The sequence below is a fragment of the Egretta garzetta genome, unplaced genomic scaffold (genome assembly GCF_000687185.1).
Source record: "Egretta garzetta isolate BGI_Z169 unplaced genomic scaffold, ASM68718v1 scaffold511, whole genome shotgun sequence".
NCBI classification, from domain to species: domain Eukaryota; kingdom Metazoa; phylum Chordata; class Aves; order Pelecaniformes; family Ardeidae; genus Egretta; species Egretta garzetta.
Window position 1 is genome coordinate 1,401,321 of NW_009258554.1, and position 14,023 is coordinate 1,415,343.

The 14,023-nt window shown below is 38.4% G+C and overlaps 2 protein-coding genes across 2 annotated transcripts in view; one reads left to right on the top strand and one right to left on the bottom strand.

Moving 5' to 3' along the window:
* The window catches only part of CACNA1C (calcium voltage-gated channel subunit alpha1 C), a 489,781-nt gene extending 476,548 nt beyond the window's left edge, over positions 1 to 13,233 (bottom strand). Inside the window, exon 1 of the mRNA XM_009647934.2 lies at positions 13,048 to 13,233. Coding sequence (XP_009646229.2) covers positions 13,048 to 13,177 — 130 coding nt within the window. The 5' untranslated portion in view covers positions 13,178 to 13,233. The remainder of the gene's footprint in view (positions 1 to 13,047) is intronic.
* The window catches only part of DCP1B (decapping mRNA 1B), a 34,102-nt gene continuing 23,658 nt past the window's right edge, over positions 3,580 to 14,023 (top strand). The window contains exon 1 of the mRNA XM_035903360.1: positions 3,580 to 3,653. The gene's annotated coding sequence lies outside the window, so the exon portion shown is untranslated. The remainder of the gene's footprint in view (positions 3,654 to 14,023) is intronic.

The following is a 14,023-nucleotide window of genomic DNA, read 5'->3' on the forward strand; positions in this document are numbered from 1 at the left end:
ATGAGTGAGGTGCGAGGGCTGCCCCCAGGGGGCTGCCCCTAGGGGCTGCCCCGGCCCTTGGTCCGGCCGTGTGTCCTGGGGTGCTCCCTGCCCTCACCGGGCTGCGGGAGGGGTTGTGCCTGGTGCAGCCTCTCTGGGGAGCGTGAGGAGCCCTGCGGGGCCTAGGAAGCGGGATTTGAGGGGCGTACAGGGCTGTGGCAGGTTTGTCCTGCAGGGCAGGGTGGTAGGAGGCTGGGGTTTAAAGCAGGGTGTGGGCCTCAGGAGCTCCCCGGCTATCCCAACATCCGTAATGGAACCAAAATGCGTGTAAAAGTGTGCTGGAGTTACAAATACTAAAAAGGCTATTTAAGATTAAAAAAAAAAATCAATTAACTTGGGGAACCTTTTGCTAATTTAACATTCTGGCTATTTTGTGGGTGGCTCTTGGTTTGCTGTAATGGTGGGGCTTAAGGCCCGTGTTTGAAGAACCTGCGCAATCTGCCCTTTGTGTGGTTTCCCCCTTACCTATCCCTGAGGGCAGGTGCCCTTTGGAAAATCCTCACCCTGAGCCTGGCCCATGTGTTGCCCTCAGGTCTAGCAGAGGGTTAATCCAGTGCGGTGTTCAGTCTCTTGGTGTCGAGCTTTTAGCCTGTTCATTTCTTGTCATAAAACCTAGGTCAGCTGCATGGTGGCCTGCGCTAGCTCTAGTGAGCTTCATCAGCTCACCAGCTGATGAAGTTGAGTCTAGTTATTTTTTTCCACAGCTTAGGTGAGAGAGGCGTAACTGATGGTGTTGGTAAAACAGAGGTGAAAGTGGGGCTCATTAATGGCTAGCAAAATGCTGCCCTGATTTCAACTTTCTTAACTTTCCTTTTCTTCAGGAGAAGACTGATGTGGAGGGAACGCTGTTTGTTTACACAAGGTGAGGATGTAGTGTTTTAATGTTGGCAGGTGAAAGCTGTGGATGTGGAAAAGCTAGCTGGGATAAAGGGTGGCTGAATGAAGCAAAATGCTCCTCCTTGGTCAAGGGTGAAAACAAACTGAAACTGTCAGAGGCAAACATAGGAAAGAAAACACTGGGAAGGAGACATCACCTTATATTTGGCAAAGACTTCCAAATGTGATTTAAATCTCAATATGGGTAAACCATAGAAAATTGTTATATTGTTTTAAACAGGATGTAGCATTTGCAGTTTAAAAGGTGTCTGGACAAAAACCAAATAGTGAAATAAATAATGATATTCCTTAAAGTAAGGGAATGGTAGAACTTATGAGGCACTGTGTTCCCTACTTAGGGAACTTTCATACTACTTCTGTCTCATTATTAATTTTTCAGCAGCTCTGGTTGTGGCTTTTCAGAGCATTAGTTACATCATTTATTCTAGCATGTGCCTTAGGTCTGTTGTGAAGCCTGCCCTACATTTGGGTTTCCAAGTTAGTGCCCACAGCATTTCCCTGTGACTATTGTTACAATCAGAAAATAATACAGAAAGCAGATCTTGTAGGGGCTGCTGGGGTGGGACGGCAAAGCAGAAACTTTCTCCTTCAGCATTTATATTGATGAGGATCTGGTAGGAGAACTGAGAAAGCAAGAGACTGTTTGAGAAGGCGAGAGATATATGTGTGAAGTGACAGGGAGGCCCAAGAGACTGTGAGCTTTGTGTGAAGTGGGAATGCTGGTTTTAATCTTTTGCGCTCTTTTGTACCAGTAGTGGAAATTGTCATCAGTAATATTTCTAAGCTGCTTTCAGGTAAGTGGAGATAAGATTTTTTAGGGACATGGTTTAGTGGTGGGATGACAGGGTTAGGTTAAAGGTTGGACTCGATGATCTCAAAGGTCTTTTCCAACCAAAGTGATTCTATGATTCTATAAGATGCTGTTATAATTACCACCGCAAAAGGAAAGAACTGGCCTTTAGTTGTGCTAGCAGTAGGTGGAGGTGGCTAGTTGTGTACTGCAAAATAGAAGTAGTATTTCTCTGGTATGTTGGTTTTAAAACTCAAAAAATGACAACATGTAACCTGGCACTTCTAGCATCTGTGATCTTTCACTGTTCTTTCTGTTGGCTGAGGAAGTTTCCATTTACAGCAGAGACTGCTGCCCTGGCTGCCCTATAGGCAACAGTATGGAACGGGTTGTGAGCTGTGAGTAACATCATACATTGCCCTCCCCATCAGTTTTAACTTTCATTTCCTGTGCCTTTGAATAAAGTCATAAAGTCTTGTGGAAAAAACAATGCCAACAGACAGTAGGTTGGAGACCGCTGGTGTGTTGCCTTTGTGTTGCTTCTCATTACTGTTGTGACAACATAAATTAATGTGACCATTTTACTTGAGCTGGCTTATTTATCACTGATCTCATCTTTGCAAATTCTGAGGAACCGTCGAAAAATCAGACTTCTGACTGGGTTAACACCAGTGGAAGTGGACTAGTTTTTTGTTTCTTCGGGTTTTTTAAGTGAAGTACTGACTGTTGCAAACACGGATTCTTGTTAAGGATTCCACTTTTGTTTAATTTTCTGTTGACTCCAGTCCTGTAATGCAGGCTCCTGTGTCTCAGATTTCATAGAGAAATCCACCCACCAGCAATGACCAGAGATGGCTCTTTTCCCAAATGTTTAGCCATTATCTTTTCCTTTAGTGTCGTACTTTGTATGAAAGTAATCTTCTGTCAGGATCATGACAGGTTTAATAGCTCACGTTAATAAAAATTGTCTAACTGGCTTGAAGTGTGACCCCCATGAACAAGCATAATGATTTAGAGTCATAGAATCATAGAATGGTTTGAGTGGGAAGGTACCTTTAAAGATTGCCTAGTCCAACCCCCCTGCCATGGGCAAGGGACATCATTCTCTACGTCCAGTTGCTCAAACCCCCATCCAGCCTGATCTTGAACATTTCCAATGATGGGGCATCCACAGCTTCTCTGGGCAACCTGCTCCAGTGTCTCTCCACCCTCGCTTTTGTTCTTATGCTTTAGGTGGTATGGAAAATAGTACCTGGGATGACACCTACTATCTGCAGTTGTTAACCGGAGTGTTAAAAAATATATTTGCCCTGGCCCATGACTGAATCGTTCTAATTGCTGGTTTCTACTCCAGTGAGAAACTATAGGATAGGTGATGGTGGTTGGATAATGTGATGCTAATGGTCTGGGACAAAGTGACATTTTGTAACGTCTTGCCTGTTCAGAAGTTGTAGGCTTTATAACTTGAAGTGAAAACCGGACAGGCAGATGTGATTGTGCTGTGACTAAATCATTGGACCTCAACTGGTGGTATCACAGATGGGGCATACTCTCTGCAGCTGTTGTGAGACCAATGGTGCCTCTGTTATTTCTCATACATAATATAGGGTTTTGACATAATTAAAAGGATTGCACAAAACACTGCAAGAGTAAATTGTTATTTCCTTGGCAACAAAATTAGATTTTTTTAGTATCTCTTAGAAATAAAAAAAACAATTTTGGAGAACTATACAACAAAGAAATTCTGGTAATTTCTTTTTTTCCTTGACTTGATGTGATTTCTAATTGATGATTTTCAGATCGGCTTCTCCAAGGCATGGCTTCACTATTATGAACAGACTGAGCATGGAGAATCGAACAGAACCTATTACTAAAGACCTCGATTTCCAGCTGCAGGACCCTTTTCTACTGTACAGAAATGCCAGATGTAAGTCTGTGATATGTTGGGTTAAATACTGAAGAAGTGAGCTCTTCTTCAGAGGCTGTTCTTGGTTAAGGCAGTCCAAATAATTAGACTGCAGCTTTCAAGGGCTGAAACTAGCTTGTTAACAGTTACAACTGAAGGAATACATTTTGCTTTTTGATGTGCTGAAAGAGTTGCTTAGTGCTTCCTAAAATGCCACTCTTCTAAAGAAAGTATTAGAATGTGCTTAACAGTAATCTCTTCATTTAACTGTCAAGTAGTAAACTTCTATGTTCGTGTGCATGTGATGGGCGTAGAGACTCACAGAGATACTTTGTGTGTTCTGAATATACCCCAGTCAGCGTTGGGAAGTCTCGCAATAAAGCAGATCTAGTGAGGGTTGGAGTAATATTTGTAGTCTTGGTTTACTGCATAAAAATAGACAAATGCAGCCAATTCAAACCCTGTTGTCTGCTCCAGCTTCAACATACTGCCCTTAACAGCAAGTTGGAAGGCAGGTTACTTCTGAACTATTATGGGTAACTCTTGACAACATAATGTTGAGCCTCATTTAAACCCTAATGAAAGACAAAGTTATTACTTTGGGCTGTGTGTTTATCTTGCATGATTATACGAGAATTAGCAAGTGTCAGGCAAACTCAGAAGTAAGTGGGAGACATAAGAAAGCTGTACTTTTACATACAGATATACATACAGACTGTTACGATGCACAACTGTATGAGAATGAGCAGTTATACAGTGTGTATCTGTACTTGGAAGCAGAGCTGTAGTATGATCTATACTTTGTGCTTGATGCATAAAAACAGATTGCAAAAATGTTTTATGTAAACTGTGATGCACAAATGTTCCCTCTGGATGAAGTAAAAGCAGAGAAAATTTGTGGCATACAAAGCAGCCCAGTTTGATAATCTGCTAGACCTTTTCACTTCATAAACTTCCTTCGGAGTTGGAAAGTATATCAAGAGGGAATCCTGTTGTTCACACACACTATGTGGTAGAAACAATAGATAAAGACATTTTAAATAACCTAAATGAAACTTCTGTTTTTGAGAGTATTTGATAGGCTGACAAAGAATTGGAATTCACAAAAAAACTGAAAAGTGCAGATGACTCCAGGCTAGCCTAGACTAGACCAGACGTGAGGATTTTAAGTACCATGAGACCTATTTATCCCATCTGATTTTGAAGAGTCTTTCCTATGTATATGTAATCTTTTTTTATCTCATTTTGTACTTCCATTAGTTTATGTATGTTTATACTAATACTTACCTTTTGAAATCTGATCTGTTATATTTTTTTGTTGTTGTTGAGACAAGTGGTATAAAGAGTAATTAGAAGTTGTCATAACTCTATGCTGACATGAAGTAAGACAGTCTTTAGTTTGAGTAGTACGAGTAAACTGTGATTAGTTTTGGGTTTTATTAGGAGAAAAATGGGGGGGGTTGGAGGGGTGTAAACTCTTTGTTCACTATGAGATGTCAGAATTTTAGATTTGCAGGTTCTCAAATATAAGTACTAACATGCTTCTGAGCAGTGGGCCTATGTTCAAGTAATTTGTCCAGGGCTTTTTGGCTAATTGTGTAACAGCAAAATGCAAACGGCTTCTTTTCTGGGTCCTTCTGGCTAGGCGATGTTCTTTTGGGGTAGTTAACTGCTGAAATGTGTTTGCACAGCATCAAGGCCTTCTCTGTTTCTCACACAGCCCTGCCAGTGAGTAGGCTGGGGGTGCACAAGACTTTGGGAGGGGATGCGGCTGAGACAGCTGATCCCAGCTGACCAAATGGATATTCCATACCACATGATGTCATGCTCAGTAATAAAAGCTGGGGGAAGATGGAGGAAGGGGGAATGTTGGAGCTACAGCATTTGTCTTCCCAAGCAACCATTACACATGATGAAGCCCTGCTTTCCTGGAAATGGCTAAATATCTGCTGCTAATGGAAAGTAGTGAATTAATTCCTTATTTTGCTTTGCTTTACCTATTAAACTGTCTTTGTTCTCAACCCACAGGTTTTCTTAGTTTTGCCCTTCTGATTCTCTCCCCATCCCACTGAGGGGAGGGAGTGAGCAGCTGTGTGGGGCTGGGCTGCCAGCTGGGGGTGAACCCACAACACCTACATTGACAATTTGCTGGTGGCAATGTGAAAGTAACAACATGTTTCTTTCAGTTTAGGATCCCTCAGCCACGTGATCTGATAGCTTCCTGACCTCATGGCACTCTTTACTGTATTATACCCTTGAGTGCAACCATGAAAAAAAAGAAATAACAAGATCCCCAGCCAGTGTGCTCCTGGTTTTATAAAGTCATCTTCAGCCCAGGTCTGATTTTTACCACAGTTAGCTGTGCAATCTAACCATGGGTAAATCTATATCTGTTATTTTATTTGACAATTTTGTTGTCTGAGAGAAGATTCATGTTTGCTTTACTAAAAAAAGATCCACTAGTTTAGGATTTCAGTTAGTATCAGATGTGTTCCAGGTATAGGGATATGTTACCCCTAGGAATCTATCTTCCTGAAATACTCTTACAAAGGCTTAATCGTTAATTCTTCAGGAAAACTGAAGGTCTTGTATTTCAAAGGAAAACCTTTTGTTTCCTCAGATTTTTACAGAAAAATCTTTTTCCAGAGCAAACTGGCATTACAGACCCGTAGAAGAAAAGTTATTTACTGACTGATTTGACTTTTTCAGGTTTTCTTTAGATCCCTACAGATTGTTTGTGTGGGGATTTCTCCACTGAGATGCAGATACCTCTAGCCCTTTCTTTCTTACTGTGTTATTTCAAAGCTTTTGCTTAAGTATCCTTTTTCACTAGGGTCTCATCGAAATACGATTCTGAGTATCTGTCTTGAATTTTCTATATAAATATTTTCCTTGTGTTTTGCTTTATTATACAACTTGTCTTTATAATTTTTGTAAAACTGAGGTTTCAGGCTTCTTCCTTATTAAATGGAGTTTTCATCCCAAAGTGGCTTTTTTAAGCCCTAATCTTATAAGTTTATTTTTATCTCCTTCTTCCAGATACTAACAAGGAGTACTCAGTAATAGCTGTTTACTTGGCAGAACAGTGGGCACTTCGGCAGTAATACTTAACAGGATCTGGAAACAAGTTACCTTTTTCTAACCTTACTCTATTTTTCATACGTACCTTTTTATTACAGATAACAAAAATAGTGGAGTTTCCTCTTTTTGAAATTGGTATAGTTGCTTTCCCATGTAACAGTGTTTCCATTTGGGTTTTGTGTCAATGCAAATTGCAGAAAAATACAGAAGCAAGCATTTGGAGGAATAAAGAAGTCCTGCCCAAGGTTTTATATCTTCTAATATTCTGAATGTTTGTTGAAACCAATTTCATTTCAGTACAGCTGAATATCTATGGCTGGTTGTATTACACAGTCTAAAATAAATGCTGTTGGCAGCGAAAGGTGGTACTTGTGTACTGGACAAGTCTGCCAACATTTTGTCATGGTATAGCTATAATTTTGTAAAGATTGTTTTGCATCCAATATATGATTACAATAGGAAAAGCTTTCCAAAGTTATTCACAATAAATACAAATTTTATGAATACTTAAAATAAGAAAAGGAATATTTTGCTCTTACTTTTTACTTTATGGGTTTTCATATTTCTTCTATTGTTCCATATGATCTTGGTCGTCTAAAGTTGAAATACTGTCTAAACACCGTGTTGCAGACACCTACAGTCTAGTCCTAGGCTGGATTTGGGATCCATGCCAGTTAATGTTTGCAGTGATCCACTATTTCACAAAAAATTTTAGTTTGGGAAATCTGTTAGGTTAAAGCTAGGGTTATTCATTTCAAAGCCAGAAGGGAAGCTCAAATTAGTTTCTAATGCCAGCAAAAATCCTTGTCCACCAAGAAACAGAAGGTTTGTGGATCAAATAGGTATTTTCAATGTGACCTTTAAACTTGTGTAGTTAACTGCAGTTTTAGACGTTTTCTTTCTGAGAGCAAGACAGCAGTTCTGTTTTTGTTTAGATCATCTAATGATTTTAAGGGTTTTAAAAAATATCCTGGACTCTATATTTGAGTAATCTTAACTACTTAATTACTACTTTTGTCCTTAATCTTTGGTGATATTTATCGTGAAAACCAATGTTTAGAGCCTGTTGCTTAAGACTTGATGCTGATAGTTCAGAAGAAATGCGTAACTATAAATTATTAGCTAGAATAACTTCATTTTCTCCTTTTAGCACTGATCAGCTATATAACAATTTACTCACAACTATTCCCAGCTGTATATTGTACCAGTTGTACATTGGTGTATGCTGGGTCAGTGTGTTATTTCTTGAGTCAACCAATTTATCGTTTTCATGTTTACTGGACACACAGAATTTGGTGAATATTAAGTTGCATATGTTAGAGCTAGCTTCACCTTGAGCATTTCAACTGCCAGAAAAAAATACAAGATCCTACCTTATAATTGATGCTAGTTATGACAATGATCTGATACAGGTTAATTGGATGCTTTTGTGCTATAGCAAGTGGAGAAAGAAATTACATGACAGGTCAACAAATATTCTGTATCTGACTAGATTCTATACTTATTTGAGCATAGAAGTTACTTTTCATTTCTGTGCCACGTTTGTAGCAAGGTCTTTGATCATACCATCTCCTAGGCTTGAAACTGAATGAAGCTTCCTAGTCAGATGTGGCATATTCTACTGAATTTGCGCTTTTGCAGAGGTTCAGGAACTGGTACAAAAGCAGACTAGACATGCCTGGTTTTGGTAAAACTGTCTAGACACATGTGATATGTACATAACCTCATACTAGTTTCAGTTGTCCAGTTTAAACTTCCACCATATGTCTATCAGAACCCTGAAAATTTAGTATTAGTTTCCCAGGTTCCCATGCTGCAGGGACATCCAGTAGATGAGATGGGATTGGAGGGAAAGGGAAGTTTGCCAGCTGTCCAAAGGAGTCGCCTAAGTTCTGGGTTTCGTTTGTGGTAGGGTTTTTTTTTTTTTCCCTGTAGGTCATAATTATTTACATATGAAAATTTTTCTAAATACATTCTTGGGGGCAAGTGATTGTAAAATGTTTAGGAAAAGATAATGGTGTATATCCTTCTCAAACTATTATTTTTCCATTCTTAAGTTCCGTGTTACAGCATCCTAGAGCCCTTTCAAATAGAGCAACTCATCATCTCAGAGTGGTTCATTTCAGTTCACCCTTCTAAATAAATACATCCTGGTAAAAAATACTAAATGGGTAACAAGTGTCCCATTTCTGTAGGCATTTCTGAAGACCCATTGACCCTGCAAGTAGCGTTTCTCTTGTAAAGAACATCTTAGTTTGAAGACTGTTAGAAATTACTTCTGAAGGGGAAGCAAGGGACAAGAGTAATAGAATTTGAGTGATAAGTAAAAATTAATGTCATGAAAAACAATCTTCTTTTGGGTACTATAGTGTCTTTTTTACCCTGAAATATGTTCTTAGTCTATACTACATTATATATCCTGTAATTCAATATTTTAAATCTCGTCTTTCTTCTGAAATGTGTTTTTTATTTAAGAATGAAACCAGCATTTGGTGGTTAAATTTACTTGTGTATATATTTAGATTCAATATTCTACATATTGACCAATAAACAACTACTTGCTCAATAGTTTCCATTGAGACAGGCAAAATAGATATTCCAGGCTTTGTCTTTACAATATAATAGAGTTTCTGTTTGGTTTTTGGTTTTGGTAAAAATGCCAGTTTAAAATGGAGAGCCTTATTTATCAGCCTCCTACCTGCCAACATACAGTATCTGGTCCAATAACAAAAAAACCCAACAGGATGAACACAGTAAATTGAAATGTGTATTCAATTTATTACTCCCCAAATGCTCATTGGTCTTCTTGAATTTTGAAACAGCTATCTTTAAATGTTTTTAACTTCATTCAACTTGTATTATTTTTCTCTAAATTCAGTGGTCTGCTGATTCAGAAATATTACATGGCTTTCTGTTGCTGCATCATTAAGCAAAACACAATCTTTTTGTCACAGATGAATAACTTAAAAACAGGGGGTTTTGAAGTTAGGTTTCATTGCAAAATTGTTATTCTGGCCTGCTAGAACCTGCATGTTTTGCTGAAGAAAATATTTCTGTAGTTTAAAACACTTTGAAAAATGTTCGTCAATTTTGAAGAAAAGTATTTGAAAAGTGAGAGCTCAAACTACAGAAATTCAAAGTAATTTTGGCAGAAGGGCCTTGCCCCCTCGTTAGCGGTATGTTCTTCTCGGCCTGTTGTTTGCTAAACAGATTTGGCTAAAGCTTTTTTTCTAAAAGCCTGCCTGGACTGACTACTGCCATTTGTTCAGAATACGAATGCTTGTGGCTTACCTGAGGTTCTGTCCTTGGAGAGATTTTTGTCTCGGAGAAATAAACAAATCGCTCCTTCTTCCCATTCCACTTTCTCTCCTTTGATCAACATTATAAAAATTCATCATGCATCCAGCAAGACAGAACAGCAGCAGAGGTCATGATTATCTTCCCTGGATGTTATTGACCTTAAAGTGAAATCTCGGTTTTGCTGAGAGCGTTGGAATGCTAGCACTGTTAAGTGTAGTTGTTATTTTCCTTTTTTAAATTTGAAAGGAAAATACGCATACTGAAAATACATTAATGTTGTAGTAAGAGTTGATTCTAAACCCAGAAAATTAAGGTCGCAACATAAGCTTTGTCATGTTGCATGCATTTTTTTTTAAACCTGTTTTACAGTTTATGTTTAACTTAACTGTTTTATCGTTTGTCATGTCCAAGCTTTCTTGAGAGAAGCAAATAAAGAGGAGCAGAAAGAAACTTGCGTATCCAATGCATAGTGATGACGAGATGCTCCCTAGCGCTCAGTTTCCTGACTTCCTTGTACCTACACTCAGAAATTATCTGTTCTTAGACCAGTTTATAAAAGCATATATAAAAGCATTACCGATTTCCTACTATACTTCCCATATACTTCCTCCCTTTGTGGCCTATGTATCAATCTAGTAATGATTTTACTATGCTTAGAAGGTGGTAAAAATTGTTTCAGAATGTCAAGAAAAATAGTAAACTGCCCCTTTGAAATGGTATAGATATTGATTTACATTTTTATAAATAAAACGCATAAAATTTGTACGTTTATATATTAATTTTTGTGCTTTCCAGCTCTCATTTTAATTTTCAAGGATGCCTAAAAATCTTTAATGCTTGCCTGTTGAGATATAAAAATATTATTGTAACTTGATGGCATAACTAAACACTACTTTGCAGTCGGGTGTGTATAGATGTGTAGCAGTGCTGGCTCAAGGCAGGTGATTTTTAAGATCAGGAATCGTGATCCTGCTGTCTACTGGTTATTTGACTTGCCTGTTCTAGAGTATACAATCTGATACGCCTGTTTTTGAGATCTGTAACTAAACTCTGCTTGAGTCTGTGGAAGCAGGAGTGGATTTTTAACGTAGCGAAATCTAGTTAGTGGTGTCCCTGCTCACGGCAGGGAGGTTGGACTAGATGACCTCTAGGGGTCCCTTCCAAACCAAAACATTCTATGATTCTATGATAATTTGTTGTAAAGAAGTACACGGATATGCAAATTACTCTAAAAAAAAAATTGACTGAAAAAGTGCTGTAGAATATACTTTCTGTCATAACTTGCAATTGATCATAACTTCTTTTCTTAACTCTTGATCTGACTGAAGCTAGCCCTATTTTGAGCAGAAGGCTGGACTAAATGACCTGCAGAAGCCCCAGCCAAACTAAATTATTAATGTGATTCTAGGATTAGCAGGTATTGGTTAATTCTACTTTAGGGAGTTTGGGATTTTTTTGTGTTTATTGTGGAGAGTAAATTGATTGTACTAGTAAGTATTTCTAAATTTATTTTTTCCAGGACTGCCATATTGTTCATATTTTCCTTTAAACTAAATACAATACATATTTTCAGTGGAAATTGTATGTGTCAGTTGTGAAGACCTTAAGATTAGGATATAAGTTTTGATGTATAAAACCACATCCCTTGTCATCCCGCCCAATTCAGCACAGATATTTCTATTCAGGCATTCCTAAAAGGGTATTTTTGTTGTTTATTCCTCACTCTTTCTACCCCAAGGATTTGGTTCCAGTTGTGGAAATCTTTGAGCAAAGCAAACAATTTAGAATGCTTTGCATTTGTAAAATGGCTTTTTGCAACCGTAACTGTGATGACTGCAGCCATCTTTTTGCTCTAATGATGTGTTTCTGTTGTGTGATGAAGGTGGTAAAAAAAAAAAACAACAAAACAAACAACCACCAAAGTGTAAGGAAAAGAAGTGCAATAATCTTAACATAGGTTTTCAGTTATGTGGAACGCTGGATTCCAATCTGAAAGTCAGAGAAACTATATGTCATGTGAGAAGAAACAGGCTAAGGAGCTAAGATAACAAAGCTATGTAGTTTTTTGGTGGCTGGTAATTATTTTGTGTATGGTGGAACTGTATCCCTGCCTGGGCAAAGTGGTAGGAAAAGTATATGGAATAGAATTAAAAGCATGTACCAAGCACCCTGCAGTTGTGGATGAGTTTCTGTATAGAATGGAAAGAGTATAATACTGTGTATATCTGCTAGGCACAGTCTTTGTTTCCCATTTATGGATGTCAGCATATAAGCAACATATTAGCTTGTCTGGACATTTACTGCTGAGAGTGTGCTGCCAGCACTGGGAATTCCGGACATCTTTTCAAGATAAGATAGGCATATGTTGCAGTAAATCTCAAGAGTTCAAGTTGGAACAGATGATTGTTTTTTAAAGAGGTTATTTTCATGTGACTACCTGTATACCCTGTACTTCATACACACCTCCTTGTATAGCATAAAATGGTAGATGTTTCCAGATCAGTGTAAATATATACATGAATGCCTACTGCATTTCTTCTGCAAATGAAAATATTACAGAGCTAGTTGCCTTTTAGAAATCCCTTGCATAACCCCCTTTTCAGATTAGTCCCTTCACACGCACATATATGCATTTAATATTTCAAGCTTTTGTATGTTTTAAACTTCTTACCCTCTTTGTCTACAAAAAACTTTTTTCTTCCTTGTTCCTTACACTTAATGCCTTTTTTTTTTCCTCCTTTTGTGTCAAAGTGGAAGTGGGAAAGCGATGTTCATTAGATGCTCAAAAGACAATATATTACCAAGAGAAGCTGTCTACCTGCTTAACTCTGCAGATCTGACAATTACCAAAATTATTTAAATCCTGTGGTAGTGTGATCACACATACAGGACTGCACAGTGCATGATCCCCAACTGCTATTAGTGTAGTTTCATACATTATACACTGTTCTATTTAAATAGAAGGGGAGTACTTACCTAAGCAGGTAGATACCAATACAGTTTGCGTGTACACAACTGGGTAGTGTTGTCTTACCTCCAGGTTTGATGTAGAAGCAGTTAAGCTGAGTTTCATGCACCAGCTTCCCCTTATACTTCATTTCAGGTTCCCCTGGCTGGTGGCTGGGTAGCGGGTGATACGCTTGCCGAACAAAGGCTTGAAACATTTTAAAATTCCAAGAAGCGTTGAAACAGCTGAACCTGAGTATATTTTCTATGTATAGTAAAGGTAAATTCCTTTTGGTCAATTGTTTCTTACTTCAGAGTTATTTTATGTAATCGCCTTGTATAGAAGTTAAAACCTGAATGTTGCCTTAAACTACTGACAACTTGGTCTTCTAATCTAGAAACTATTTTCCAGCTCCATGAAACCTCTGCAATATCTCTTGCATTATCCTTCCTTTCCTTGCTCTTCACTCCTAATCCTTTTCTTGTCCTCTGTGCCTTATGCTCAGTTGGAGCCTTCTCCTCCCCCTGTCGTTTTTCAGGAAAACTTGGATTGAGAAGTGAAGATAATGGGCGCCATCCACCCATCAGCTCATCACCTCACCGAGCCATGACGATCTCTGGTTTCTGTATATCAGCACGGACTTCTCTGATAATGTCCTCTTGTGTTTGAAAAAAATAGGTTTGTCTAGTAGGGAGTGGACTTCACTCCTGACATAGCCAGAAAACTTCTCTTGGAATGTGAGCTTGCTCACTCGCACTCTTTTATATGTGTGTGTATATATATAAAAATATTTGTAACCTTCTCTGAAAACATGGAAGATAAATATGTGAGCAAGTGTATCCCACAGCGCATATACAAGCTGCTCACTTCTGTCTAGTATTGATTTAATGCAAGCTCTTGAGTGCCTCATCAGCTCTCTCTTCATCAAAACAAGCCTTAAATCGGCAGTAAACAATACTTTTCAATTACGGGAGGAAAAAAGAAAGAAACCCTTCTCAAGCGTAAGATAGCATACCCTTTAAAGGACAAGGAATGTGTTCTATACAGAAACACGGTGCAACTG